Source organism: Leucoraja erinacea, chromosome 34 (assembly GCF_028641065.1).
Source record: "Leucoraja erinacea ecotype New England chromosome 34, Leri_hhj_1, whole genome shotgun sequence".
NCBI lineage: Eukaryota > Metazoa > Chordata > Chondrichthyes > Rajiformes > Rajidae > Leucoraja > Leucoraja erinaceus.
The window spans coordinates 8109270-8135675 of record NC_073410.1 but is presented as its reverse complement, the minus strand read 5'-3'; the positions used below and the strand labels follow the sequence as shown (position 1 = coordinate 8135675).

At 41.7% G+C, this 26406-nt stretch overlaps 1 protein-coding gene across 2 annotated transcripts in view; it reads left to right on the top strand.

The window, feature by feature from the left end:
- The window catches only part of sgpl1 (sphingosine-1-phosphate lyase 1), a 96675-nt gene extending 70449 nt beyond the window's left edge, over positions 1-26226 (top strand). For both annotated transcript variants that reach the window (XM_055661772.1, XM_055661771.1), the window contains exons 6-14: positions 4-132; positions 3843-3931; positions 8940-9048; positions 12746-12844; positions 13197-13343; positions 14297-14535; positions 19306-19452; positions 20592-20712; positions 21564-26226. In XM_055661772.1, the coding sequence (XP_055517747.1) occupies positions 4-132; positions 3843-3931; positions 8940-9048; positions 12746-12844; positions 13197-13343; positions 14297-14535; positions 19306-19452; positions 20592-20712; positions 21564-21707 (1224 nt within the window). In that variant the 3' untranslated portion in view covers positions 21708-26226. The remainder of the gene's footprint in view (positions 1-3; positions 133-3842; positions 3932-8939; positions 9049-12745; positions 12845-13196; positions 13344-14296; positions 14536-19305; positions 19453-20591; positions 20713-21563) is intronic.
- The last annotated feature ends 180 nt before the right edge of the window (positions 26227-26406 follow it).

Here is a 26406-nt window from a genome sequence, read left to right as displayed (position 1 = left end):
TAGGTCTATGGGGACTTTGCTTGGAGCAATCCCCTCCACCCGGATATCTTCCCTGGAGTGCGAAAGATGGAGGCAGAGGTTGTTCGGATGTCTTGCACACTCTTCCAAGGGGGACCTGACTCCTGTGGAACGGTAGGTGTAACCAAAGTGTGCCTAAGAGCATTGGATGTTGAAGAAGGCTTTCAGTCGGTGCATTGAGTATAGAAATTGGGGCGTTATGTGAGAGTTGTACAAGACGTTGGTGAGGCCACACTTGGAACCTAAAGAAGGATCCTGGTCCAAAACCTGAAACGTCACTGATTCATGTTCTCCAGAAATGCTGCCTGACCTGCAGAGTTACTTTAGCACTTTGTGTCCTTTTGAATAAATCAGCATCTGCAGTTCTTTGTCTCTACAATTGGAATACAGTGTTCAGTTTTGGTCACCCTCCCATAGGAAAGATGCCATCAAGCTGGAAAGAGTGCAGAGAAGATTTACAAAGGTGCTATCAGGACTCGAGTGAGTTCTAGGGAGAGGTTGGGACAGGCTAGGACTTTATTGGTTGAAGTACAGGCTACTGTGGGATGATCTTATAGAAGTATATATTGAAATAGTATGTTTAAAAATAAAATCATAACTGATTCCCGGATTAAAAGTAGTTATGTTGCTAAAACCTAAATCCTTTGCAATGACATGTTTTGGGCTTGAAGGATAGGGATGGCTTGTTTGGTCTGTCTGCCATTCAGTGACATTATGGTTAATTTAGTCCCCAGTGCCACTTACTAACGATTTCTTCATGCCGCTTGATAACCTCATCCAGTGGAAACCTTTGCACAGACTTGGAGTACCAGGTGCTCCGCTCATCCACCTCCCCCCAGCATCAGCAGCCTTTGCAGAGAATGAGTTGAATTATTCCACTGCACTTTGAATGGAAAAATTGATCATCTCACTTCTGAATGGCTTGGCAAATATTTACAGTCTCTTTGCATTCACGTCCTCCATGTCTGAATTTACTTCCTTAATGGCGATGTCTTTCACTGTGAAGGCATCAACCTTTTGTGGTGTGGTCCTCAAACACCTCGTTCTCACTTTATAAGATGTGTCTTACACACTTTTTTGACTGCTTTGTGTCATTCACCATATGCTTCCCTTTTTTGGATCACTTGTGGTTTTCATCTTGTTAGCATTCCTGTGAAGGTCACGAGGATATTTGCTTCAGTGTTTGTGGTCTATAAACAGAAATTTCTGTTGTTGCCTCAGCATATAATAACCATAAAACTTCTGGATTGCAATTTAGTCAAAGGAAATCTTTAATCTGGAGTACGCCTAACTCCAGAACAGATCTATGCTGTTTGACTCTAAACTGCCTCTTGTTATGATCAGTTGTAGGGGTTCAGGAGTGGTTTATGATGGGCTATGAACATGCGTCTTGCTTAAGGTACAGATGTGGAAGAACAAAATCAGATTTAAGTTCTGCAAGAAATCAAAAATGAACTAAGTTTTTTAAGTGGATTGAAATATTAATCTAGGATGATGTTGAATTTCAGCCAAGAGTTCTGGCAGGTAATATTCACTCTGGTATTGCACTCAAGTTATGAGAGTCGAGTCTGTGAACAGACAAACAAGTTCATCAATTATGGCAACATTTAGATAGCAGTGATAGGAATGCCCTATGATCTTTAATTACGGTATAAATCACCGCTCAAAGGCGATGTTATGCAGATATGTTTACGTTTTATCGAATTCAATTTGGCTGATAGTTTTATCTTTTAGGAACCAGATGCGTTGATATGATGCAGAAGTCCAAAGGTTGTTACTCACTGCATATTCTGCTTGTATAAGCACATCCTCCTTGTATTCTGTAGTGAGGGCCTATTTACAACAGGAGTAGCTAACGTTGTCACTGCCCTTTCAATGACATTCCAAGGTGCATCAGCAGCTGAATCAGCTAAAACTTGCAGCATGTGACACTGGGATTACTGACTAAGGGCTGGCTGGGGAAGTAGCTTTCAAAGTGAAGTTCACAGAAGGAATTCCAGAGCTTAGGGTGCCAACAGCTGGCGGAGCTGGAGTGATTACATTTGGGGAACAGCAAGGGAGTGCAACGATCTTGGAGTTTATAAGTTTATAGGAGCATGTAAAGCAGTTGTTAGAATTGAAAGTTCAAGGAATTGCTCAATTGGGAACCAGTGTAGGTCACGCATGTGGGTGAAGGATGAACAGGATTTTGAGCCAGTTTCATTCATTGTGACAGTTTTTGATAGATTCCAGTTGGTCAAGTTGGATGCATTGGTAGCCAAGTGCATCAACTACAGAACCATTGAATATGGTTATCAGTGATGGGCGTTAACCAGGTGTTATGTTTTTAATCTTGACTCAAGGATAAATATTGGCTCCTGTACACTTGGAAGAATTCCATATTCTTCATTGAAATAGTGCTGCAACATTTTTTTACATTCAGCTGAAGGGGGGTTGGGGGGAAGACAGTGCCTCTGTTTAACATCCTATTCGATAGACTGAAAAGACATAAGAAACCAAGTTGTATTTATATGCTGGTTCTCAATAATTACAATAACAAGGCCTTATTGTTTGTAATTACTAATCTGCCAGGAATAGCTGCCATACTTTATATGTTCCAAGTGATGACTTTGGAATTGACTTGTACGCATTGACTAGTATTTTCTAGCAGTGTGTGTCTTCAAATCATAAATGTGGGTGGCATGTGTTCCATGGGCTATCAACAGAGCATTTACAGAGAAGCACCCATGTAACTAAGTAATTGCCAGCACAACATTACATTCTTGTGATGAATATAGAGCTTTATCAGAATATTTGGGGAGCAAACATTTCATCTGCATCATGTTGTTAAAATCCAGAGACTGAATTACAGTCTGTGCATGTAAGTGTTTGGCCGATGGGCAGTTTTTGTCCAGAATATTAGGGATAATTCTACTCTGCTTCAAGATATAGCCACTGGAGCTATTGTACCATTTCAGAGAGTGGCTGGAACTTCACCTTAACTTATCAAAATAATGATTCGAGTGCACACAGTACTGGCCTTTTTAATTTCTTGTGCTGAAGTGCCTTTACCAAAACTCTGACTTTAAGGTGAATGCTGGCACACCCCACTCGTTGCACGTGAGATGCACCAAATGAAAGCAATACCTTACCATCACTTGTATGAGAATTTTCATTTATTCATCCATTTGTTGGCAAGACCCGCAATTATTCTCCATCCACGACTGGTCAGATGAAGTGTGGATGTTTGAAACCGCCTACAGTGGTTTGATACGGCGATGTAGCTTGCTCCTTTAAGGGCAAGGTAAGAGTCAAAACACTTGGGGACTTTGCAACTTATTGACACACAGCTAAAGATAAAAGAGTTCCAGCAGCAGCATTAAAGGATGTGTGTGACATCGAGTAGAATTGTCCTGGAAAAAAAATTAACCCGCAATCAAACATTGTTGTATAAATCATCTGGTAATGTGATTTACTAATATAGTGGTGTATTCATGATGACATTGCGAATGTTGTTTAATTATGTTGTCCAGCCAACATTAGGTTGCTTGAATACTTATTTATATATGTTGATGAATTTTTAGACCAATTTTATTACCATTCACTGCAAATTGGTTTAATATCGATTAATAGTTTTTTTTTTTCAAAAAGCCACTTTGGATTACTGGTCTTGGTTGAGCGATTCTATGTCTCCAGATTCTAGTTACTCTCCGATTTAATGTAGCCGGGTTTCCCAAAGAGATTCTGTTAGCCTCTCTCAGGGATGCATATGCCTGGAATTTACTGCACAATTTCCATGGAATATGAGAACATGCAATTACTCTGATCTGCCTTTGCTTGTTTAGGTAACGTCTGGTGGAACCGAAAGCATCCTCATGGCTTGCAAAGCCTACAGGGACCTTGGGCTCGAAAGGGGAGTGAAGTATCCGGAAATGTAAGTGCTATTCATTTGTACAAAAACAAGAAAAAAGCAGGGTGGTCCTTCGTTCCTTGCAAATGAATGGTTATTTTACTTTTGATAATATGGACGTATTAGTATTTGATTGAGCACACAGTATTTTGTGTTTTAAATCATTACTTGCCTCTCTCCCCCTTTCCCTTATTGCCGAGCTGTCTCAATCCAATAATATATCTATTCCGTCACATTGATCCCATTACCCCATTTATTTCCCAACCCCGAAACGTTGCCTATTTCCTTCACTCCATAGATGCTGCTGCACCCGCTGAGTTTCTCCAGCATTTTTGTGTACCCCCTATTATCAAGAGTGTTTTATGATCTCTCCCAGATAGAACAATGAAATATTAACTCCCTCCTGATTTTCCTGCCGACCACAAGTTTGGGATAAAGGATGAAACAGGCTTGTTGTTGTGTGAGAATATTATATTACAGTGCTCTTCAAACAGTTGTGCTATCCAGGCAAATGTGGTGAAGGAGGAATTGCCTCTCATGCAAGGCGGTATTTGTCCGAGCACGCTCACAGGAATAAGCTTCCCACCTGTCAGGTTTACTGTTTGCACTCATTTGCTATCACTTTTTGTGGTACATGGTCTCTCTGTGTGTGAAGGCATTTTACAATGTTTCCCTGTGATAAGGCACAGAGTCTTCACTTGCTGTATCAACAAAGAGGTCAAGGTCTGGAATGCACTGCCTAAGAGCTGGTGCAAGTAGCTTTGGTAACAACCCTTCAAAAGGAGCACGGACAAATCCACGAAAAGAACAAACTATTTTTGGGGGGGGGGGGAAAGGGCAGGAGAATGGGATTAATTGGGCAGCCCGAGGTGACACAAACATTATAGATTATGTGGCCTCCTGTAGTGTTATTCTATTATATGCCATGGAGGAGATTATTTGCATATATTTAACAAAAAATAACTGCCAATGCAAAACCATCTTTGGAAAAGATCTGTTCAGTCGGCATCAATTGTTTATTTGAGTCCCACAAGAGATGGTCTAAATTCAACTGGCGCCTGTGGGTTTTAAATAAATTATCACTTTAGTGCTTGTAGTGATGGTACAAAGGGTTTGTGTGTGAAGGTACATAACATGATCTATCTGTCCTGAAGGAAGTAGCTTTGTCAAGCATATGGCTTATTGATTGAGGGACGAGTATTTCTATTTGCTTGCTGATGCACATAATGTACCGTTGAAAGCAGCTGCCTGACGCCACATTCTACTTGTTACACAACGTGTTGGACACTTGTAGTGGAGAATAATGCATTGTGGAAGTGTATATAATATGCTCAGGCCTATCGTGTGTTGTTATTTGAGTAACGACTACTCAATTTTGAGGTACATAAATAAACTTGGTCTTTTCTCACCTCCAACTCCTCACCCCACCCCTTACATTCAGTCTGAAGAAGCGTCCTGCCTCAAAATGGCACCCATCCTTTTTCTCCATAGATGCTGAGTTACTCCAGCACTTTGTGTCTATCTTTAATATAAACCAGTATCTGCATTTGTTTCTGTATGCCATACATATCAGAATTGCTGCAACCGACACCACACTTAACACTAACAACTTTTATCTCTGTACTGAATTTAACTCGTGTGTTCCTGAGTAGTTCAGAGGAGTGGTGTCCAATATAACTTGACAAAATGCCTCACAGAGAGTTTGGGGGGCAGGTGATCTGTAGTTTGTTTACAAGGATCTTGAGATAAGAAGAGGTTAAGAGCTGGGAGAGGTTTATGGAAGCAACTAAAGACACAAGCTGATCGAACGGATGGATCTGGAGATATGGTGTGATCTTGGGGGATTGTATGAATGGAGGTGTTTGGAGAAACATAGAAACATAGAAAATAGGTGCAGGAGTAGGCCATTCTGCCCTTCGAGCCTGCCATTCAATATGATCATGGCTGATCATCCAACTCGGTATCCTGTACCTGCCTTCTCTCCATACCCCCTGATCCCCTTAGCCACAAGGGCCACATCTAACTCCCTCTTAAATATAGCCAATGAACTGGCCTCAACTACCTTCTGTGGCAGAGAATTCCACAGATTCACCACTCTCTGTGTGAAAAATGTTTTCTCCATCTTGGTCCTAAAAGATTTCCCCCTTATCCTTCAACTGTGACCCCTTGTTCTGGAGAGGTGACAATGTTAAAACAGAGTTATTATTCCAACAGGGGGCAGTGTAAATCACCACTGTTGTGATTAGGGGTCCTGGTAGTGGAATTTTGGATGAGCTTGGGTCTATGGAGAATAATGGCACAACTATTGGAGCTACATGTTGTGGGTTCAATCCTGATTTATGGCATTTTCTGTATGGAGTTTATCTGTTTACACTGTAACCAAATCTGTTTCCTCCCACGTTCTAAATATATGCTGGAGCTGCCAATCAAGTCTAGTCAGTGGAGAGAGAAGCAGTTAAAACTTAATGTCAAGAGCTACTACTTGAACTGCTGAGTATCTGAGTATCTCCAGCATCTCCAACGAAGACTTGTTTCAACTTAATCCCAAGTAAACCTCTACCTGTATATTCAGCTTCACATTTTCACTGACCTTATCCGAGTTTAACATCGGTGGGAATGTTTGAAGTATGTTTGTGAAAGTCAGCTGCTTTGTGTTTTTATGAAGATTTGGCTTCAGATTTAACAGTTCTTGTGGGGTTTCTATGGGCTTGTCTGCAGTACTAATTTCCTGCAGCACTACACCAGATATCTTGGACCAATTAGAGCAGCTGAGAACACATCCTATGACTTTGAAGCTTGTGCCAGATTACAATTTGAGTGAAAGGATTTTTTTTCCCCCATCAACTTTATGAGCCTCTCAGTCTCAAAGGCATTTGAAACAAAACTTGCATTGATACAGATCATTGAGCACGTTGCAGAATTGCATCAAAGTGCTTCTGGTGCAATGAATTATTGACAAATGTGAGGCTCAGGAAGCAAAGCAGGCATATTGTGTTGAGTGTTGCTGGTCAGATGCAGTAAGTGGATACTCAACTAACCCTCAGTGCATCATTCAGCAGGGCAACATGTAGTTTTAGGGGGGAGGGTTCCCCCCCTCCCTCTCCCCTACACTGTTGGATACATGAGATCCATGCCAGAAATGTTGGAGTTAAATTTGTATTCAAAGAGTTGAATTTGTTTTTATTCGGAGAGTTAAAATGGCAGAGAGTAGCTGCGGCACGGCCACAACTGGTAGAGCTGTTGCCAGGGATCTGGGTTCAATCCTGACCTCCGATGCTGACTATGTGAAGTTGGCACGTTCTCCCTGTGACTGCATTGATTTCCTCCAGGTGCTCCAGTTTCCTCCCCCATCCCAAAGACTTGCAGGTTTGTAGGCTAATTGGCCTCTGTAAATTGCCCCTAATGTGTAAGGAGCAGATGAGAAAGTAGGATAACAGCGAACTAGTGTGATCAATGGTCGGCATGGACAGGAAGAGCCTGTTTCCATGCTGTTTCTTTCAATGATCAAAGTTGAATCTTGGCCTGTGTTTCATGCCTTTCATATATCTGAAAAACCTGTAGCAGGGTCTTGACCCAACGCATCACCTATCCACATTCTCTAGTGATGCTGCCTGACCCGTTGTGTTACTCCAGCATATTTTCTTTCCATATATCTAGAGATGCTGTTTGTGTAGGGTTTTGATGTACACAAATTGGCTGTAAGGGTTGTGTAAGTAAGAATAGTGGGGGTATTTAGAAAGTTAATATTGCGCCTTTGAAGTGCTTTATGAATTGCCGATGGCATGATAATAAATAACGTCAGCATGGTTTGTGTAGGAAGGAACTGCAGATGCTGGTTTAAACCCAAGATAGATACAAAAAACTGTAGTAACTCAACGGGTCAGACATCATCTCTGGAGAAAAGGAATAGGACGAGACTGATTTGGTGTACTGGGTGGAATTCTTGTTTCTGCTTTAACTCCTACCCCAATGAATGGAACGCAAGTGAAGGAGCATTGAGGACAGGCTGTGCTGCAGTCTATCAGATGAGATGTTATACTGAGGCCCTTTCATGGTGTAAACGACTTCACAGCACTATTCAGTGAGCGGCAAGCATTGGCCTTATAGAGGTTCTATAGTTAAACTTGGTTAAGGTTGCTTACAGTCTCTCTAAAACATTTCACCTTTCCCAATCTAAATTCTTCTATTTCTTGTATTTCTTATAAAAATTGAAACAACATGAAAAATAATTACCAACTCTCATCTTCCTTCTGTGCAATCTTCATCTTGCACGATCATAACATTCAAAACATTTATATTAATTTGTGGTTTCAATTTATTGCAAAACACACTTTTATGTGTGAAATAAATATTAAATACTTGTATCTATGATTTTTCCTGCACTATTGATTAATTGGTTTACTAAGTGCTGGGGTAGATCACTGTCGAACAGCCATCATGCAAGATCATCAATCTGATTCCAAAAGATATTATTTTATCTAGACTGGTTAAAATGTTCAGATGAATACCAGGGATACATTTTGAGAAGTAGCAGAGAAAAACACACGCTAGAAAGAAGCAAAAAGAGCTGTTTGGTTTTGGGTAACATCTCTTGCATGTTTGGTATTTGGCCATCACTCCAGTTGGCGAGCAGTGAAACTTTGATGCCACATGTCAGGTACATGGATAGGACGGGTGTAGAGGGATATGGGTCAAATGCAGGTAGGTGGGACTAGTGTAGATGGGACATGTGGGTTGGTGTGGGCAAGTTTGGCCGAAAGGGGCCTGTTTCCACTCTGTATGGCACTACGTGTTGGTTGCTTCAGCTCCTTGAGGTTGAGGATTGTGCAGCTGGTTGCACCATTGGCAGTGAGGCAGCATTGTGACTTGACGGGTGTACTTGCTGAAACTTTGCACCACCCTTCACGTGGATATACTAAAGAAGCAGCAACAAACAACACAAGGTACCAGTTACTTCTGTATGAACTGACCTGAGATTCATTTAAAATGGCCTTGACTAGCATTGAATATGTCTTCTCTTTTTCAAACCTAGCGTCGCTCCAATAAGTGCCCATGCGGCTTTCGACAAGGCTGCCCATTACTTTGGCATGAATATAGTCCATGTTCCTTTGGATAAAGAGACAATGCAGGTGGATGTGAAGGTAAGTGCCTGATAATGTTAAGGCCCTGTCCTACTCACGAATTCTCCCGAGTTTTCCCCTTGATTTGAACTCGGAGAATTACAGTAATAGCCGTTCGTAGGTACTAGGGACTATTTTTTAAACATTTTTCAACATGTTGAAAAAACGTCCCGACTTACCTGATGCCCCGAGTTCCTGCGGCTGGCATTACGAGCTGCTACGATACATCTACGGACTCCTATGGGCTCGCTACCGACATTACCCGACATTTGCCGAGTTTGAACCAAGGGGAAAACTCGGGAGAGTTTGTGAGTAACTCGGGAAAGTGGGACAGGGCCTTTACTTATTCATGTGATTGCACTTTCATGGCTTCCTCGCTTTTAGAAGTATTGGATTCTTGTTATCTAAACTACCCCACAACAATCACTACAGATTATGCAAACATCTACACCTTCTGACCTATCCCTCACACCATCCTTGCCCATATATGTATAAAGTCTGAGGAGAAACATTTAGTTTGATCATGAAGCTGGTCAACAGTCTGAAGAAGGGTATCGACCTAATATGTCACCACAGATTCTGCCTGAGTCGCTGAGTTATTCTAGCATTTTGTGTCTATCTTCAGTGTAAACCAGCATCTGCAGTTTCTTCCTACAAAATAGTGAGGCTGTTTTGGTCTTAGGCTGTGGTACAAATGCAATGTGCTGCTGCTGTACTGCTGGAGTGTTGCAATTAACTGTTCCTGGACATTAAAATAGAGGCCTAAATTAATGATGCATCAGCATCTTTTTAAATCTTTTTAAATCCAGATTAAATCCTGAAACAGCCATTGAATTTAAATTCAGATAATTAAATCTGAAATAAACAAATAACTTATTTTAATAATGGTGATGATGAAGTACATACAAAATAATCAGCTTTTTGCCTATTGTTTTGTTTATATGCTATACTACTCTTTTATTTAATAGTTCAGTCCATATGCAACGCAGCAATATGAATCTGAATTGTACTCTGAAAGGGATTTTACAACTTAGAACACCTGAATAATTTGTTGTAAAATGCTGCTCCAGTAGTTTTTTAAGAACATAAGAAGGAGGAACAGAAGGATCCTTTTCAGCCCCTCGAGTCCGTTCACTTCACTGTTCCGTGGGATCACGACTGACCTGACATTACTCAAGTCTTTGATTCTGCCCTTTCCCCATTACTCTTGATTCTCTAGCTAATTAAAAATGTATTACTGTGCATTTCAAGCCTGTATGAACTTCACAAGGACAGCCAATCTTTCTTTGTTGCAAATCAGATGGGAATGGTGAGGCATCCTTGTGGTGACTGAGTTCAGGGCTTCTGCTTTGAGACATTACATATGATTTATACCACTGGTAATCATTGCTACATATTTACATATGCACATATTGAATTGGTATAAGGATGGGATGACTGAACTGGAAATACCGGAAAAAACCCATGCAAGTCACGAGGAGAACATACAAATTCTGTACAGACAGCACTCGTAGTCAGGATTGAACGCGGATCTCTTGCGCTGTAAGGCAGCAACTACACCGCCGCGCCACCATGCTGCAACACAGCTGAGAATAAAACACTTTGCTGCTGGTTTGAGTCACAAGGACCAAATTGAGTAAAGGTGGCAGGTACCTTCCCTTGAGAACATAATTGAATCATTTGAGTTTTGGAGTCTTAGTCTGACAGCAGAGAAACAGGCCTTTTAACATACTTTATCAATGCAGGCCATCAAGTGCCCACCTATTTATCAGTACTTAGTTCATACCTTGTTGATATAAATGCTCATCTAGAAGCTCCTTAAATGAAACAAGAATCTCTGACTACCAGCCCCTCAGGCAGTGTCTTTTAGTTTGTAATCAACCACTGCCCTGAGGCCCTGATTTTCAAACACTGTTTGACCAAAGGCAACTTATCGATAAACATGCAGCTTTATGTTCAGCACTAACAGCATTTGACTTTATAAATTTAAAAAAAAATCATATTGTTAGTTGAACAATATATTTAATCTATATTGTTTGATGCAGGAAATCCCCCTTAGATCCAGTGCCATGTAATACCCATTGTGGTGAAAGAATGCCTTGACCAGTCCCAGGGAGCCGTTGGATTAATATTGTTAGTAAAAATAAATCTCTCTGAATAAGAGTAAGGACAAACAAACCACACCCCGTTGGGCAACCTATCTAATTCAGAACACCACTTAAGTTTAAATTGCCTTTCTAATTACTTTCCTAAATTGTGTCCTGCATTCTAAATTGTAATTTCCTGTCTTGTGTGTTCTACTCGTGCATGACGCTTAACTTTACGAAGCAAAGCGAGACTACAGATACCAGGAGATCTGTGAAGTCTGATCTTTGCTGTTAGTGCTATGCAGCCTCAGCAGATCCAGATGCCCTATCCACATCGCTCTGACCTTCAAGGCTTTTCTGATAAAACTGCCCACATCTTCAACTGAAAGAACAACGAATATTCCCTTTATTGAACACTCATAGAAAATAGGTGCAGGAGGAGGCCAATAGGCCCTTCGAGTCTGCATCACCATACATTGGGATCATGGCTGATCATCCACAGTCAGGAACCCGTGCCTGCCCTCTCCCCATATCCCTTGTTTCCGCACTCCTTGCAAGAAGCCCCCCGCCCCTTCTAATTATGGCGACAAATGCAATTTTATGGCCATTAAAATGTACTAACACCCCTTCACCTTTTTTCACACCTATCTTCTGAAGCCATTTTCCTTCAGTTCCTGTTGTTCATGCGACCTGATTCACTTAGCTCTCATTTTCCCTAACCTGTTGATTCGATGCTGATCCTCATGCTGATGTCTTTCTTGGATTTTTAACTTCATAAAATGCTCAGTCTATTACAAAACTATCAATATCAAACGCAACCACCTACTCATAAAATACCCGCCCTTGAGGTTGAGAGTTGTTTTCAGGAAGATTTATTTTCACGCATAGGGTGATTGCAACCTGGAATCCACCAGATTAAGTGTCACAACCTGAAATGTCAACCATCCACTTCCCTGTCCATGGGTGCGGCCTAATCCACTGAGTTCCTCCAGCAGTTTGTTAAGGACAAGCAATTTGCAGAGGGCAGTAGATCTGTGCATTTCTCTCAATTGGAGGGTGGTGAAGGCTAGATCCTTGCGGTTATTTGAAGAGGAAGTAGGTAAACTTGCGAAAGATCATGGAATTGATGGCTATGTGGTACTGACGCAGTAGATTTGAAGCCAGGTGTGGAGCAGCCATGATCATATGAATGGCAGGGCAGGTCTAAGGGGGCCAACTAAGCGAGCTCCTATTTTCTTCTATTATGTAAAAGAGCAGCACAGCGCCACAGCGGTAGAACTGCTACCTCGCAGCGCCAGAGTCTTGGGTTCAATCCTGACTGCGGCTATTATCCGTACTGACTTTGTATGTTGTCCCTGTGACCCTGTGGATTTCTCTGGGTGCTCCGGTTTCCACCCACAATTCACAGACGAACGACAGGTTTGTAGGTTAATTGGCCTCTGTAAATTGTAAGTTGTCCCTAGTGTGTAGGATGGAGATCGCCGGTCTGCGCAGACTCTGTGGGCCGAAGGGCCTGTGTCCGCGGGGTATCTCTAAAGTCTAAAAAGGAGGCTGGTGGTAAATGGAATATGTTTTTGGAAGTGTCGGGAGGTTTCAACTTCAATGTGACATGAATCTGCTTTTCCTCCCAGGCCATGAAAAGAGCCATTTCTCGGAACACCGTCATGCTGGTCTGCTCTGCGCCTCAGTTTCCACATGGAGTCATGGACCCAGTCGAGCAGATTGGCAAGGTGATTTCCCAATATCCATATTAACAACAGGTTGGTGGGTTCCTGAAATGTGCTGCTGGGGATGGTGGTGGAGGCAGAAACGATAGTGGCTTTCAAGTGACTTTTAGATAGGCACGTGGGCATGTAGGGGATGGAGAGGTATGGATTATATGAAGGCAGAAGAAGAATTGGTTACATAATGTATAATGTAATGGGGATTAATTGTCCAGCTCTTCCATCTAACTAACAGATATGTAGGGCTGAGAAGCCATTGTGTGCTGGTGGCTTCTGCCTCTGCATTCATTGTTTAAATGCTGTTTTGGGATTCCACTACATGCCTCCAGTTAATTAATTATTTCTCTTGCATCCTCAGCTGGCCCGGGATTATGAGATCCCTCTGCACGTGGATGCCTGCCTGGGGGGCTTTCTTATAGTCTTCATGGAGAAGGCTGGTTATTCTCTACCACCCTTCGATTTCCGCGTTAAGGGAGTGACGAGCATCTCGGCTGATACGCACAAGGTAGGCGAGAGGTGTTGAATGGAGAACATGGTGGTTTATGCATAGACTGGAGAAGAACGGGCCAGATAATTTATTCCTTTGTAGCGTGTATGTATATAGTTGTCCAAAATGTATGGACAATCTATGTCCATAAGTGTCCTCAAGAAGATGGCATTCCCTTTTTGGAATGGCTGTGGGCCTTCTTGTGAAGATGCTTCCACACCATTGTTTGTTGGGCAGTTACAGACTTTAGACCAACAAAGAAACAGGATCTCCTCCCAAGACTGGGCAACGTGTGGCTTGGAGAGAAACCTACAGATAGTGGTGCTCCAAGGGCCCAATGTCTCATTAGATGATAAGTGTCTGAGTTTGGAGGTGCTGTCCATTAAGATATGATGTGTTGCTCCATCAGATTTTGTAGAAGTTGCCCATAATGGAAGGAGAGAGTGTGTTGTTGTAATGAAGGATGGGGAGGCTTTTGTGAACTAAGGAATTGTTTTTTTTTTAGATAAATGGAAAAAATCTGAACAGAATTGGTGGCTAAGTGTTGGGATTATAAGAGGGCTTCCTAAAACGAAATAATTACCCTTCCAGGAATAAGTAACAGTATGCATTAAACCACTGGATTGTTTTTGAAATCCATCCCGTTCACTAGAATCCATTCAGGCAAGGAACTCTGCCATCTTTCCTCATCTGACTCCAGAACTACATTGGCATCATTGAGTCCTGACTGACCTCTAATATGACTCAACAAACTGGTCAGTATGAGGATAAATAGCAATGGGCAATAAAGCCTTCCTTGCCAGTTCCACAATGTCGTATGAATGGGTAGATCAGCTATACAGCAGGAATGAATTAAATCTTTTAGCCCTACGCAAACCTATTAATTGATCAGTTTTGGCACGAAAGTTCCATATCTGTGTTCTACGTCATTCTCAGTTTTTACATGTTTTCTTTCCCCTCCTCCTCCCCAGTACGGATATGCCCCCAAAGGTTCATCAGTTGTACTATACAGCGACAAGAAATATCGACACTACCAGTTCTTTGTCGCCCCAGACTGGCAGGGAGGTATCTATGCATCACCCACGATCGCAGGGTCGAGACCAGGTGGGATCATTGCTGCTTGCTGGGCAACGATGATGTACAAGGGCGAAGATGGTTACGTGAAGGCTACAAAGAAGATAATTGATACGGCACGACACATTATAGCTCAGTATGTATATATTTGAAGATCTCTCAGTTTGAATAATGATCAATATCTGATCTTTTTTGGGTTATCATTCAAGTTTTGCAGGCTTTGAGATGACCGGCTTCAATTCCGACCTTGGGTAATATCTTTATGGAATTTGCATGTTTTTCCTGTGATTGTATGAATCACCTCTGAATGCTCCAGTTATTTTCCACGGCCCCAAACGCGTGGGTTTCTAAGTTATTTGGCTGCTGTAAATTGCCAATAGTGTGTAGGTGAATGATAGAATCTGGGGTGGGTTGATGAGAATGTAGGGAGAATAAAAAGTGGAATTGATGTATGATTGTTCGCAAGTTACAGGAGCAAAATTAGGCCATTCAGCCCATCATGTCTATTCTGCCATTCAATCATGGCTGATCAATCTTTCCTTCTCAACCCTCTCATTGATAGCTCATTTGGTGGGTTGAAGGACCTGTTTCCCTGTATTTTATCTCTTATTTATTATATATTATATCAGTATCTCTGACACTAGTTCAGATACAGATGGAGCAGGAGATGCTGTTAAGGGTCATGCCATTAATTGTATATTTACCCATTACTTTCTACCTCCCAAAGTGAACACCTTGCACTCGGATTAAGCTCCATCTGCCATTTTACTGCTGATCTATCCTGCTGTTACTAGCAATGTTACAACATTTTGAGACTTAAAAAATCAAGCCTGCAATTTATCCCATCAGATAAAGCATAAAAAAAGTTTAATTTAACACCTAATTCACTTTCATATCTTCAGTATTAAAAACAGTTATGGTCTTTTTCATATTCAGAAATTAGTATCTTGTTCCGTATTGATTTTCCATTGACTTAACACAAAAGTTGTGACCAAGGACAGTGAAATGGCCACAACTTTATTAAAAATTCAGAGAACTGAAAGACATTTTGAAGCATTCTGAAACAAATATTAACAATCTTACTTAGATGACCTGAAATTAAAGCATACAATTAGTTAGTTACCCAATTGTAGCTAATTCCAAAATTCAATTACGAGATCTAAACATCTATCCATTTCTTAAGAAAAGATTAACATTATTAAATAGCCTAAGTGTCCAAAGAACATTCACACAAGAATTCACAATAAAACATGATTTTTAAATCTCATTGACATTAATTTATAGGCCAAATGGAAGGGATTTAGTGTTCAATTGCTGTAAATTAATGGCCATTTAAATCGGCTTGCGAGTGGGTTTTTCTGGAACGCGATGGTTTGGAACGTTGCCATTGTGGTGGATTTGAAGCCCATATGCGGCATGAAAGATACTGCGGGTGTGAATGTGCCCCCAAGTCATGTACTCGCAACTTAAAATTTTGAATAAAGGGATCTTAAGAAGCGCTTTTTAATGTAAAAATAAAGAACCTACCATGCCTTGTTCTCTACATAAGATCCGTCCCGTTGTCGGCGTTCGCGGCTTTAGAGGATGATTTTAAATCTACTACAACAATTAAATAACCTAATTTAGTTTAAAAATAGCTGCAGTGAACGAATTTCGCAGCGATTTTTCGTCAGCAACTAAGCAGGCTGAACAACATCATTTCAATAGCCTAGAGAAAATCGCGTTTTAAACCCGCCCCCCTCTCAAAGGCGCCAAAGTCACGCACACGGGCAGCGACAGAACTGCAGCGCCGCTGAAGGTAAGTTTTGCAATATACCTACTGTTACTTTTACAGCCTTTCTCACTATTCACAACCCCAGCAATCTTAGTGTCAACTGCAAACTTACCAACCTGATTACATTTAGTTCCAAGTCATTTGCATGCATCACCACTGTTGTTTGTGATGCATGCAAATGACTTGGAACTAAATGTAATCGGGTTGATAAGTCCCAGCACAGATGCCTGTGGAACTCCACTGGTCACAGACCTCCAGTCTGAATATTGTCCTTCAACCATAACCCTCTGTTCACTATCACTAAGGCAGTTCTTAATCCATGCAACTAAATTACTAATAATCGCATGCATTTTAATCTGGACCAGTTTATAAAACGGGATTTTATTATTTAGTAATTGATTTTGTAAACTACTGTTTTAACTTCTTGTCCGAGCAACCCCCAACATTGACCGGATGACAATTTTGGAGATTACCAGAACTGAGATTGTGAATTTTTGCATGAGTTTATTAAATCTGTATTACTTCTCCCTACATCTGCCTTTTGAGGAAGTAGTGAAGAATGATGTGTGATTCGTGTCTGAGCAAGGGAAACCAAAAGCCCTGTTAGCACAAGGAAGGCAGCTGACAAGCATTTAGGCAAATGTGTGGAAATGGAATAAAGGACTTGTGTTAAAGGGAGAAAATGCTCCACCCTCTATGACAGTCAAAGTGAGGAGAGAATTCTTTCGTGGAGCGTGTTAACTTCTAAAGGTCTGGTAGTGATCTGATCATAAACCCTGCCTCTTACTGTGAGCAATCCCAGGTTAGTTTGAGTAGGTGATGCCTGACGTGCTTATGCTTGTCAACACAATTGGTTTAGGGTGTTGATGAGAAGCAAGGAGGGTGTTGCAATGAATCAGCACAGTTTAGTTTAGAAACAGGCCATTCAGCCCTCCAAGTCTGTGCTGACCAGCGGTCCCCATACACTAACACTATCTTACATACTAGGGACAATTTTTACTGAACCCAATTAACTTACAAACCTGTAGGTCTTTGAATATGGGAGGAAACCGGAGCACCCGGCGAAAATCCCCATAGACACAGGGAGAACGTACTCACTCCGTACAACACAGGAATGGGCAATGTTTTGGGTCGAGACCCTTCTTCAATATAAATACCGGAGTTAATCCATTCTATCCTCACAATCACTTCTGACATTGGGAATGGAGCCAGCACCCACTTGAGCTTGTGACATGATTACCCTGCAAAGTTTCTCTGCTGCACAAGTTCTGCACTTCTTCTAAATAGACATCTTTGAGCTCAGTGGCGAGAAGGGAACTGCACAGAGTGCATTTTGTTTAATCATAGTCCTCGAGTGAGATGGATTGAAACAGCCGACTGTCTAGAGGATAATAAATCCAGTGGCACCATGTGGACTAAGCTTCAGAAACACTTTCTGTGACATAATGCAGAAAGGAAAGGAGGCCTGATTCATTCTTGGCCTGAGCAGCAGACTGTAAAACATGTTGTTTATCCATGGAGCTGGCAGTGATGATGTACAAAGGTTTTTCCTTTTTGCTGTAAGTAACGTGCTTTTAAAACTTCAGTGGTCTCACTCCGAGTTCTGAGCAGCAAACTCTGTGCCATCCAATTCAACCGGATGCTTTCAAGATACTTAGTTTTTTGTTCCATTGGATATAATCGTGTGCTGCATTATTTGTTCTGTCTGAGACGGTCTCTCGGTGCACTGGCTTTGGGAATGTTAACAAAGGAGATCATAGCTTGAAATCTGGCACTTTATTATGAAGCCGATGATTCCATTGAATCAGTGGTGTAATTAATTTTTTTAAATAGCATTTGCAAGTAAAGGGCAGCAGAGTGGCGTAGTTGCTGCCTCACAGCACCAGAGTCCTGAGTTCCATCCTGACCTTGGGTGCTGTCTGTGTGGAGTTTGCATATTGGTATAAACCAGCATGTGTAGTTCCTTTCCACACTCTAATGTCGGTATCATATTTGCTTCTAATCGTGGCAACGTATTCCAGGCACCTTACTGCTCTATGTGTAAAACAAAAACCCGGGGGGACTCCTTTGAACTTAAAACCTGTGGCCTTTCTGAAACTCCCATTTGTTAACTTGCTTGTGGCAGTAATGCCTGTCCTCTGGCTCCATCTTGTGCTTAGTTTCTGTCTTTGAAGCAAAATGAGAAGTATTACAAAACCGACAGATTTGGCCTTAAAGGAAAACCTCAAATGCAAGTAGTCTGAAGAGTAATGTAAGGGGCAGGGAACTGCTTGTTATCTTTTAACCTTTTTGGGACAAGGATGAGATTGCAAAAAAACAAAATATATGATTCAAGTCTGGGGTTCGGAGTGAAAGCCTAAAAGATCGATGGGGTAAAAGGCTTGAAGAGGGTGTCAAAGAGAAAGGGAAGATACGAGACATGGGATGCGTGTTTCAACCCGAATCATCACCAATTTTTTTTCTCCACCTCAATGCTCCTGAAGGTTGTTTCTTGCTTTAGGTCCAAAATTTTAATATAACAGTTGTAACTCGTGAGTAGTACACTCAGCTCTCATTTGAAGGTTGAGGGTCCAAGGCCCCCTCAAAGATTTGATCCCACAACTTAACACAGGGGAATAATGCCTTTATTCAGGAGCTGCGAGTCAAGTGGAGGTTCATGCTGAGACCTTGTCTGCTATTGCAGATGAAAGTAAATAACCCTTTTGTCTGCTGGCTAATGATTCCTCAATCAGCACGATGGAAAGATCAGATTATCTGATCATTATTGCACTGTGGACCCCTTTCCCAGTTCAAAAGCCTTTCTCAGTGACTAATACATTTCAGCTGAATCCCATCCTCTGCTATGTTGAGTTCCCTTATTTCTTCACCTTGTTCTCTATTTTTAATACAAATCTTTAGTCCCCAAAGCCAGTGAAGATCATCTCCTGTGCTTTTACCTCACCATCTCTTGGACATCTCTCCCCACCCTCTCCCCTCTTCATTTTAATGTCTGTATCTCCTTTGGTTCTGTGACTTCTAACATGGTGCTCAAGGGATTAAATACAGCAATAATCTGCAAAATTCAGCAATAATCTGTTCACCAGCCCCATTGCTTCCTCTCATTGCTCTGTATTATTGTTTTCCTTTTTTTAGTTTAAAGAAAATAAAGGAAATCTTCATCTTTGGAAAGCCTGAAGTATCCGTTGTAGCCATTGGCTCGGACATTTTTGATATATTCCGATTATCAAATGCAATGACATCTAAAGGGTGGAACCTCAACACCTTGCAGTTCCCTTCCAGGTATGTGACTGCCTCGTGTGCACTCATTGAATTAATTGATTGTAAGATACAGCATGCAAACGGGCCCTTCGGTCCACCGAGTCCGCATCGACCATCGATCATCTCATTCACACTCGGTCAATGTGATCCCGCTTTCATATCCACTCCCCACACAACAGGGACAATTTACAGAGGCCAATTAACCTACAAGCCCTCACATCTTTGGGATGTGGGAGGAAATTAGAGCACCCGGAGGAAACCCACGCATTCACAGGGAGAATTTGCAAACTCCATACAGACAACACTCAAGGTCAGGTTGAACCTGGTTCTTGCGGTGTGAGGAAGCAGCTCTACCAGCTGCACCACTATGACTCCCTTGGTGCTTGCCATGATTATTGGGAATGAAGGTCAGAGCTGGGTGGGTCAAATGTATTCAAAACTCTGAAAGCCCCAGAGTGGGTAAACAATACGTTTGCCTTGTCTTTATGTATGGTATATCTGATCCATTTGCATGCAAAACAAAGCTTTTCATTGTACCTTGGTGCACGTGACAATAATAAACCTGAACATAATTCTTTCCCTCCTTTAAATCTTGCGAAACAGGAATAATGTTAATTTTTTTTAAATTCGGATCTTTCAAGGAAATAAATTGGACAAACTGATTTTTAGGACACTTAGGCGAACAATGCAGATCAGAAATGAATATTGCACTGTGTCAGCCAATATCATTTGTCTGAGTTGATAAAACAAAGTACTGTGTGTTCTCTGAGATGTAAAAATACCCATGACATAATTGTGAAAAAGAGAACAGTTCTTCCTGTCTTCCTCCTAATATTTAATCCCTGATCACTGTTGCTAAAACTGGATGATCTGGTCATTATCATACTGATGTTTGTGGAATTTTGCAATTTGGAAATTAACCATATTCCAACAATAACGACATTTTAAAAATCTTTGCTGGTGATAAAACCTCTTGACTGTGCCAGATGCGGCAGAGATGCAAGTCTTCCCCAAATCTGTAGTTACAACAATGCAGCCTGCAGTTATATCACGCCAGACAAGGAGAGTTTTTACTTGCAGTGGGCTTGTCTGGAAGCCTGAGTAGAACATTGACTGAACAAACACAGTTGTGCTAACACTCTTTTACTGTTCGTTTGCAGCATTCACATATGTGTGACGCTCCTGCACACCAGGGGCAGTGTGGCTGACCGGTTTGTGGGGGATGTTCGTCAGAGCGTGGCTGAAATAATGAAAAACCCAGCGGAGAAGACAACTGGGCGGGTGAGTTATGATGGGGTGGGCAAAGATGTCCCTCTTATACTCCCAGTGTATAAGAACACTGAAATGCCTTTGACTCGCTTCTTTAACAAAATGGGCGGAAATTCACTTGGTTACAAAGTTTGGTGTTAAGTTGCAAAAGATTGAGGACACTTGAGGAGATGTAGTCTTGTGGGTAATCTCACACATGACCAAAGTTGAGCCATCTTTTAAACTGCTGGGAAATTTGTCCTCGTCTGGATTGTAGAACTGGGAATAATTGCCAGCAACTCTCAAGCCAAGTGGATTATATGAGAATTAATGCAATGTGGGAACACTGTGGGATATGGAAGTGTTCTTACCATGAACATTGTTCTACGCAGTGGGAGACTGCTTGGTTTGCTATGGCAGAATGTTTGTTTATTTGTCTGGACATGGGTAGCAATGCCCTCAGAGCAACAGAAGATCTGTTCCCAACATTTCCCCTTAGTCCCCAATGTTCAGTTTTATTGGACAGCTCTTTGGGAAGCATCTTGGGATGTTTGAATGCGATAAAAAATACTTTTCATTTTGCATGCGGTAAATTAGTCATTTTGATTTTTGCTGCAGTATTTTCTCAGATTGTTTAAAAAATGGACACAAAACGCTGGAGTAACTCAGTGGGTCAGGCAGCACCTGTGGAGAACATGTTTTCCAAAGATGCTGCTTGAGCCTATCCATGCTCTCCAGAGATGGTGTCTGGCCCACTGAGTTACTCCAGCGCTTTGTGGGGTTTTTTTGGAAGCCAACATCTGCCTTGTGTCTATATCTCACATTGTTAGATGGGTTTAGGACGCCACCGTGACCTAAAGTGACTCCCTCTCCTTCCTCTGCAGGGTGCGATCTACGGGATGGCGCAGTCGATTCCTGATCGCTCTCTGGTGACAGAAATCTCCCATGGATTCCTGGACTGCCTCTACAGCACCGAACTTCCCAATAACGAGAAAAGCCACATGAATGGAGACTCGACAAAACACTGAAGAGCACAAATTAACTTTTTAAAAGAGAAAGGAAATCATGGATTGCGTAGCAAGAGAAAGTTTTAGCAGACAGCTGAGGTGTCCAGAACCAAATTCTATTCCTTGCTTTTTGCAGGCATTTAAAAATCTGGGAATATATAATTGGATAAGGTGGGGTTAATTTTGTTGTTTTTTATTTGTTTTTCATTTGCCACTTCTGAATCCCAAAAAGCCTTGACTTTGTACTTTTTTTTAATGTTATATCGAAAATAATTTCTTTGGCCTGTGAACTGTGTAATATTCAAATGCAAAATTGAATATTTTTTGTTTTTAAGAAAAAAAAAGGGAATTCGCAGATTTATTTGATGAGAATGTTCAAATGGTCAGAGCACTGGTTTCAATTGTCGACTGATTTGCCAAGGATTTGGAGGGAAGTGGCAATTCACCTTGATGCCTTTCTAAACTTTCTTTCACATGAAATGTCTTGGCAAAATCTTTCTCGAAGGAGCAAATTGTATGTCTGGTCACTTCTGGTCATTCTTGCTGTAAGCCCGGAGTACTGGGTAGTGCTTAGAGTGATGGGGAGGGATGTTGGTACCCGGAGCAGAAGGAGGGAATGATGAATGTGTGCTGCTCACCTGTAGACAGGTAAAGGCCCATCTGGTTGAGGCAGCTTACCACAGAGCAGGTGTCCTGGAATGGCAGTCGCTGTTTGGTTCTATTCACATTGCAATTGTATTTGACATTGCAATAGAATCTGACCTTTTGAGGGAACTGTGACCTTGTGAATTGATGTGACAATGGCAGGGGTTAGTTACTGAGCTCATCATTCATGTTCGTAACCAAGTCACTCTTGATGTACATTTACAGCTCACTCGTACTGTTTGAACGTTCGCTGGTTGCATTTCGCTGGCCCCATGTTTCCACGTAATCCTGGAACGAGCAACTTCGCCTTCACCCTCAACCAACATACGGTTTTAAACTCTAAATAAGACAACTGTTATAATTACTGACAGACCGGAGACTGGCTTCTCCGCTGCCTTGGAAATTTCATTCTTGCACTATTGCTGTGCAATTTTGTAATCTGATTGTTGACATCAATCAGATATTCGGACAAGGATGTGATTTTATTTTTTCACAGAAGTGACACCCAACTTGCTCCTTTGAGACTGCGTGAATTCTTTCTTTCAGTGTCCCCCATTGTTGAAGTTGGTGGTTTGAAATATTTCAGAGCGTGTCATAGAGTCTGTGTTTCACTTGTGTTGGTGTCAGTGTTTTTGGATTCTTCCATTGCTTACTTACTTGTGGCAGGGTCTAAGACTGCATCTGACTGTTAGTGATGCCTTCAGATACTGTACTACCTGCAGCAAGTGCTCGAGCTGTAACTCTCCATGTTGCACACCAGTGCATGCTTTATCAGGGAGCATATGAGTAATAGTGGCAAGATTTTAACGGTACTTTAGTGCTATCTTTAAAAACAGGCTTGATTTGTACTAATTCTTGAACATAATCAATTTTTCTCCTGGTACACAGCAGTACAAATTCCACTCTAGCATTTTTATCTTTAACACAATGTTCTGATGCACTCCCCAAAGTCACCTGCCAGTGGAACTCCTGCCACTTGTTGTCTCCCGTCCTTCCACGCTGTTATTCATGCAGTTAGAGACCTGAGGCAGGGAACTTGAATATGGAAACTTGAAGGAGCATGACGCTCCACGAAATGCCCCCACCCCTCCCTGGGTTGAACTGTGAAATGCTGGCAATGTCGGGTTATAAACCAGTGTCCACTGGGCAAAGCACATATACTCTGCCCCACTCTATTTGCCCACAATGTGAGCTCCACAGGTTCTGAGCAATGCAGGCAGTGAAGACCAGGCACACCAAGTTCCTGCAGAGGCATCGTTCACAGCAGTCAATGGAAGCTTCACCACTTGCCCCCATCTATCAGTGGCTCCAGGTAGGCTCATTCTATTCTCACTCTAGTCCCTTGTGAATGGGCTGCATCTTGTACTTGTCAGGTGTTTCTATGGGAAATTTTTTGCAATGATTTCTGATTTAAAAAAAATATATACATTGGCCTCTATAATGTTTGGGACAAAGACTCATCATTTATTTATTTGCCTCTGTTCTCCACAATTGGAGATTTGTAATAGAAAGAAAAAATCACATGGTTAAAGTGCACATTGTCAGATTTTAATAAAGGCCATTTTTATACATTTTGGTTTCACCATGTAGAAATTACAGCAGTGTTTATACATAGTCCCCCCCCCCCCCCCCCCCCCCCCATCTCAGGGCACCATAATGTTTGGGACAGAGCAATGTCATGTAAATGAAAGTAATCATGTTTTGTGTTTTGTTGCATGCAATGACTGCTTGAAGTCTGCGATTCATGGACATCACCAGTTGCTGGATGTCTTCTCTGGTGATGCTCTACCAGGCCTGTAATGAATTGAATTGAATACTTTATTTGTCATTCAGACCTTTCGGTCTGAACGAAATGTCGTTGCAGCCATCTTTAGATTAGGCTTGTTTTGACGACTAGTCCCCTTCAGTTTTCTCTTCAGCATATAAAAGTCATGCTCTATTGGGTTCAGGTCAAGTGATTGACTTGGTCATTCAAAAATTGACAATTTTTTAGCTTTGAAAAACTCCTATGCTGCTTTAGCAGTCTTTTTGGAATCATTGGCTTGCTGTAGAATGAACCGCCGGCCAATGAGTTTTGAGGCATTTTTCTGAACTTGAGCAGATAGGATGTGTCTATACACATCAGAATTCATTATGCTACTACCTTCAGCAGTTGTATCATCAATGAAGATAAGTGAGCCAGTACCTTCAGCAGCCATACATGCCCAGGCCATAACACCCCCACCACTGTGTTTCACAGATGAGGTGGTGTGCTCTGGATCTTTGGCAGTTCCTTCTCCGTACTTTGCTCTTGCCATCACTGATATGTTAATCTTCGTCTAATCTGTCTCCCAAGACATTTTTCCAGAACTGTGGTTGCTCTTTTAAGTACTTCTTGGTAAACTGTAACCTGGCCATCTTATTTTTGCGGCTAACCAGTGGTTTGCATCTTGCAGTGTAGCCTCAGTATTTCTGTTCATAAAGTCTACTGCGGACAGTGGCCATTGACAAATCCATACCTGACTCCTGAAGAGTGTTTCTGATCTGTCGGACAGGTGTTTGAGGATTTTTCTTCTAGAGAATTCTATAGAGAATTCTTCTGTCATCAGCTGTGGAGGTCTTCCTTGCCCTGCCAGTCCCTTTGCGATTAGTAAGCTCACCAGTGCTCTCTTTCTTCTTAATGATATTCCAAACAGTTGATTTTGGTAAGCCTAATCTGATGCCTCTAACAGTTGATGCCTCTAACAGTTTTATTCTTGTTTCTCAGTCTCATAATGGCTTCTTTGACTTTCATTGCCACAACTTTGGTCCTCGTGTTGATAAACAGCAAAACGTTTCCAAAGGTGATGGAAAGTCTAGGAGCTGAGAGTTATCATAAGGAGGCATTTAAACATCCCCGAGCAATTAGAAACACCAGTGAAGCCATGAGTCCCAAACATTATGGTGCATTGAAATCGGGGGACTATGTATAAACACAGCTGTAATTTCTACATGGTGAAAGCAAAATGTATAAAAAATTATCTTTATTCAAATCTGACAATGTGCACTTTAACCACTTGATTTTTTTTCTATCACAAATCTCAAATTGTGGAGTACAGAGGCAAATAAATAAATGATGGGTCTTTGTCCCAAACATTATGGAGGGCACTGATGGAGAGCCTTACTGTCGTGCAAAACAAACTGTTATCAACATTCCCTAGGTTTAAGCCATATCTAACACGCTCACATTCCAGCCTTTAAGAGTTTGTAAATGCATTCCATTGCCTTGCAGTTTTCCTGGTGCACACCCAAAGCAGTGTTGTAAGGGCCAGTGTGGCGAATAAATGCAAACTCTGCATGTTGGGTTCCACTCGGGCTGCACCACTGTACTCTGCAGGTGGAATTGACTGTTGAATTCATAAACTGAACCTAACTCTTTTGTCCATTTCCCCTTGGCTTTGCTCTGCTGCGTGTTTGAAAAGCAGGGAGACAGTCCATGAAATCTTCCGCATGATGTGAAGAGGCAAGATATACCTCTTGCTCCTGCAAACCTGTCCCCACATTTCAGTCCGGTTAAGCAACAGATGCGTTGCATGGTGCGTGGCGCCCTTTTTTTTATTTTTCATTTGAGTGCTTGTGTGGCACTGGTCTCCATCTAAACCATCTGACAACCCCGCTGAGGAGTGCTTGCCACAAGGTAGCCCAGGATTGCCTATTTTAATTTAATGCCAGTTTGTTTCTAGGTGGAGCAGAGCGAATGTGTGTCTTGGGACATTTGTAGTGACTGGAGGAGGCAAATGCAGCAGCTAGTTTGTATACAGCTGTGTTAACCCTGCACCTCTATTACTGTTGGAAAATCATCCAAATTAATTTGGTGTAATATGTATTAACGAGTTTGTAATTGATATTTGGTAATAAACTTAATTTGTTGAAACTGCCCCCTTTGTCTCTTCTGCCATTTACCTTCTGTTCTCTCGTGATGTGACTTTTACTCCCCATTCTTTTTCCGCCAAATATCCCTCCTTTAAAACTGTTTTGACAGCAAATTGAGCAAATCCAAAAATTGCTGGAGTAACTCGGCGGGTCAGGCAGTATCTGTGGAGGGAAGGGATAGATG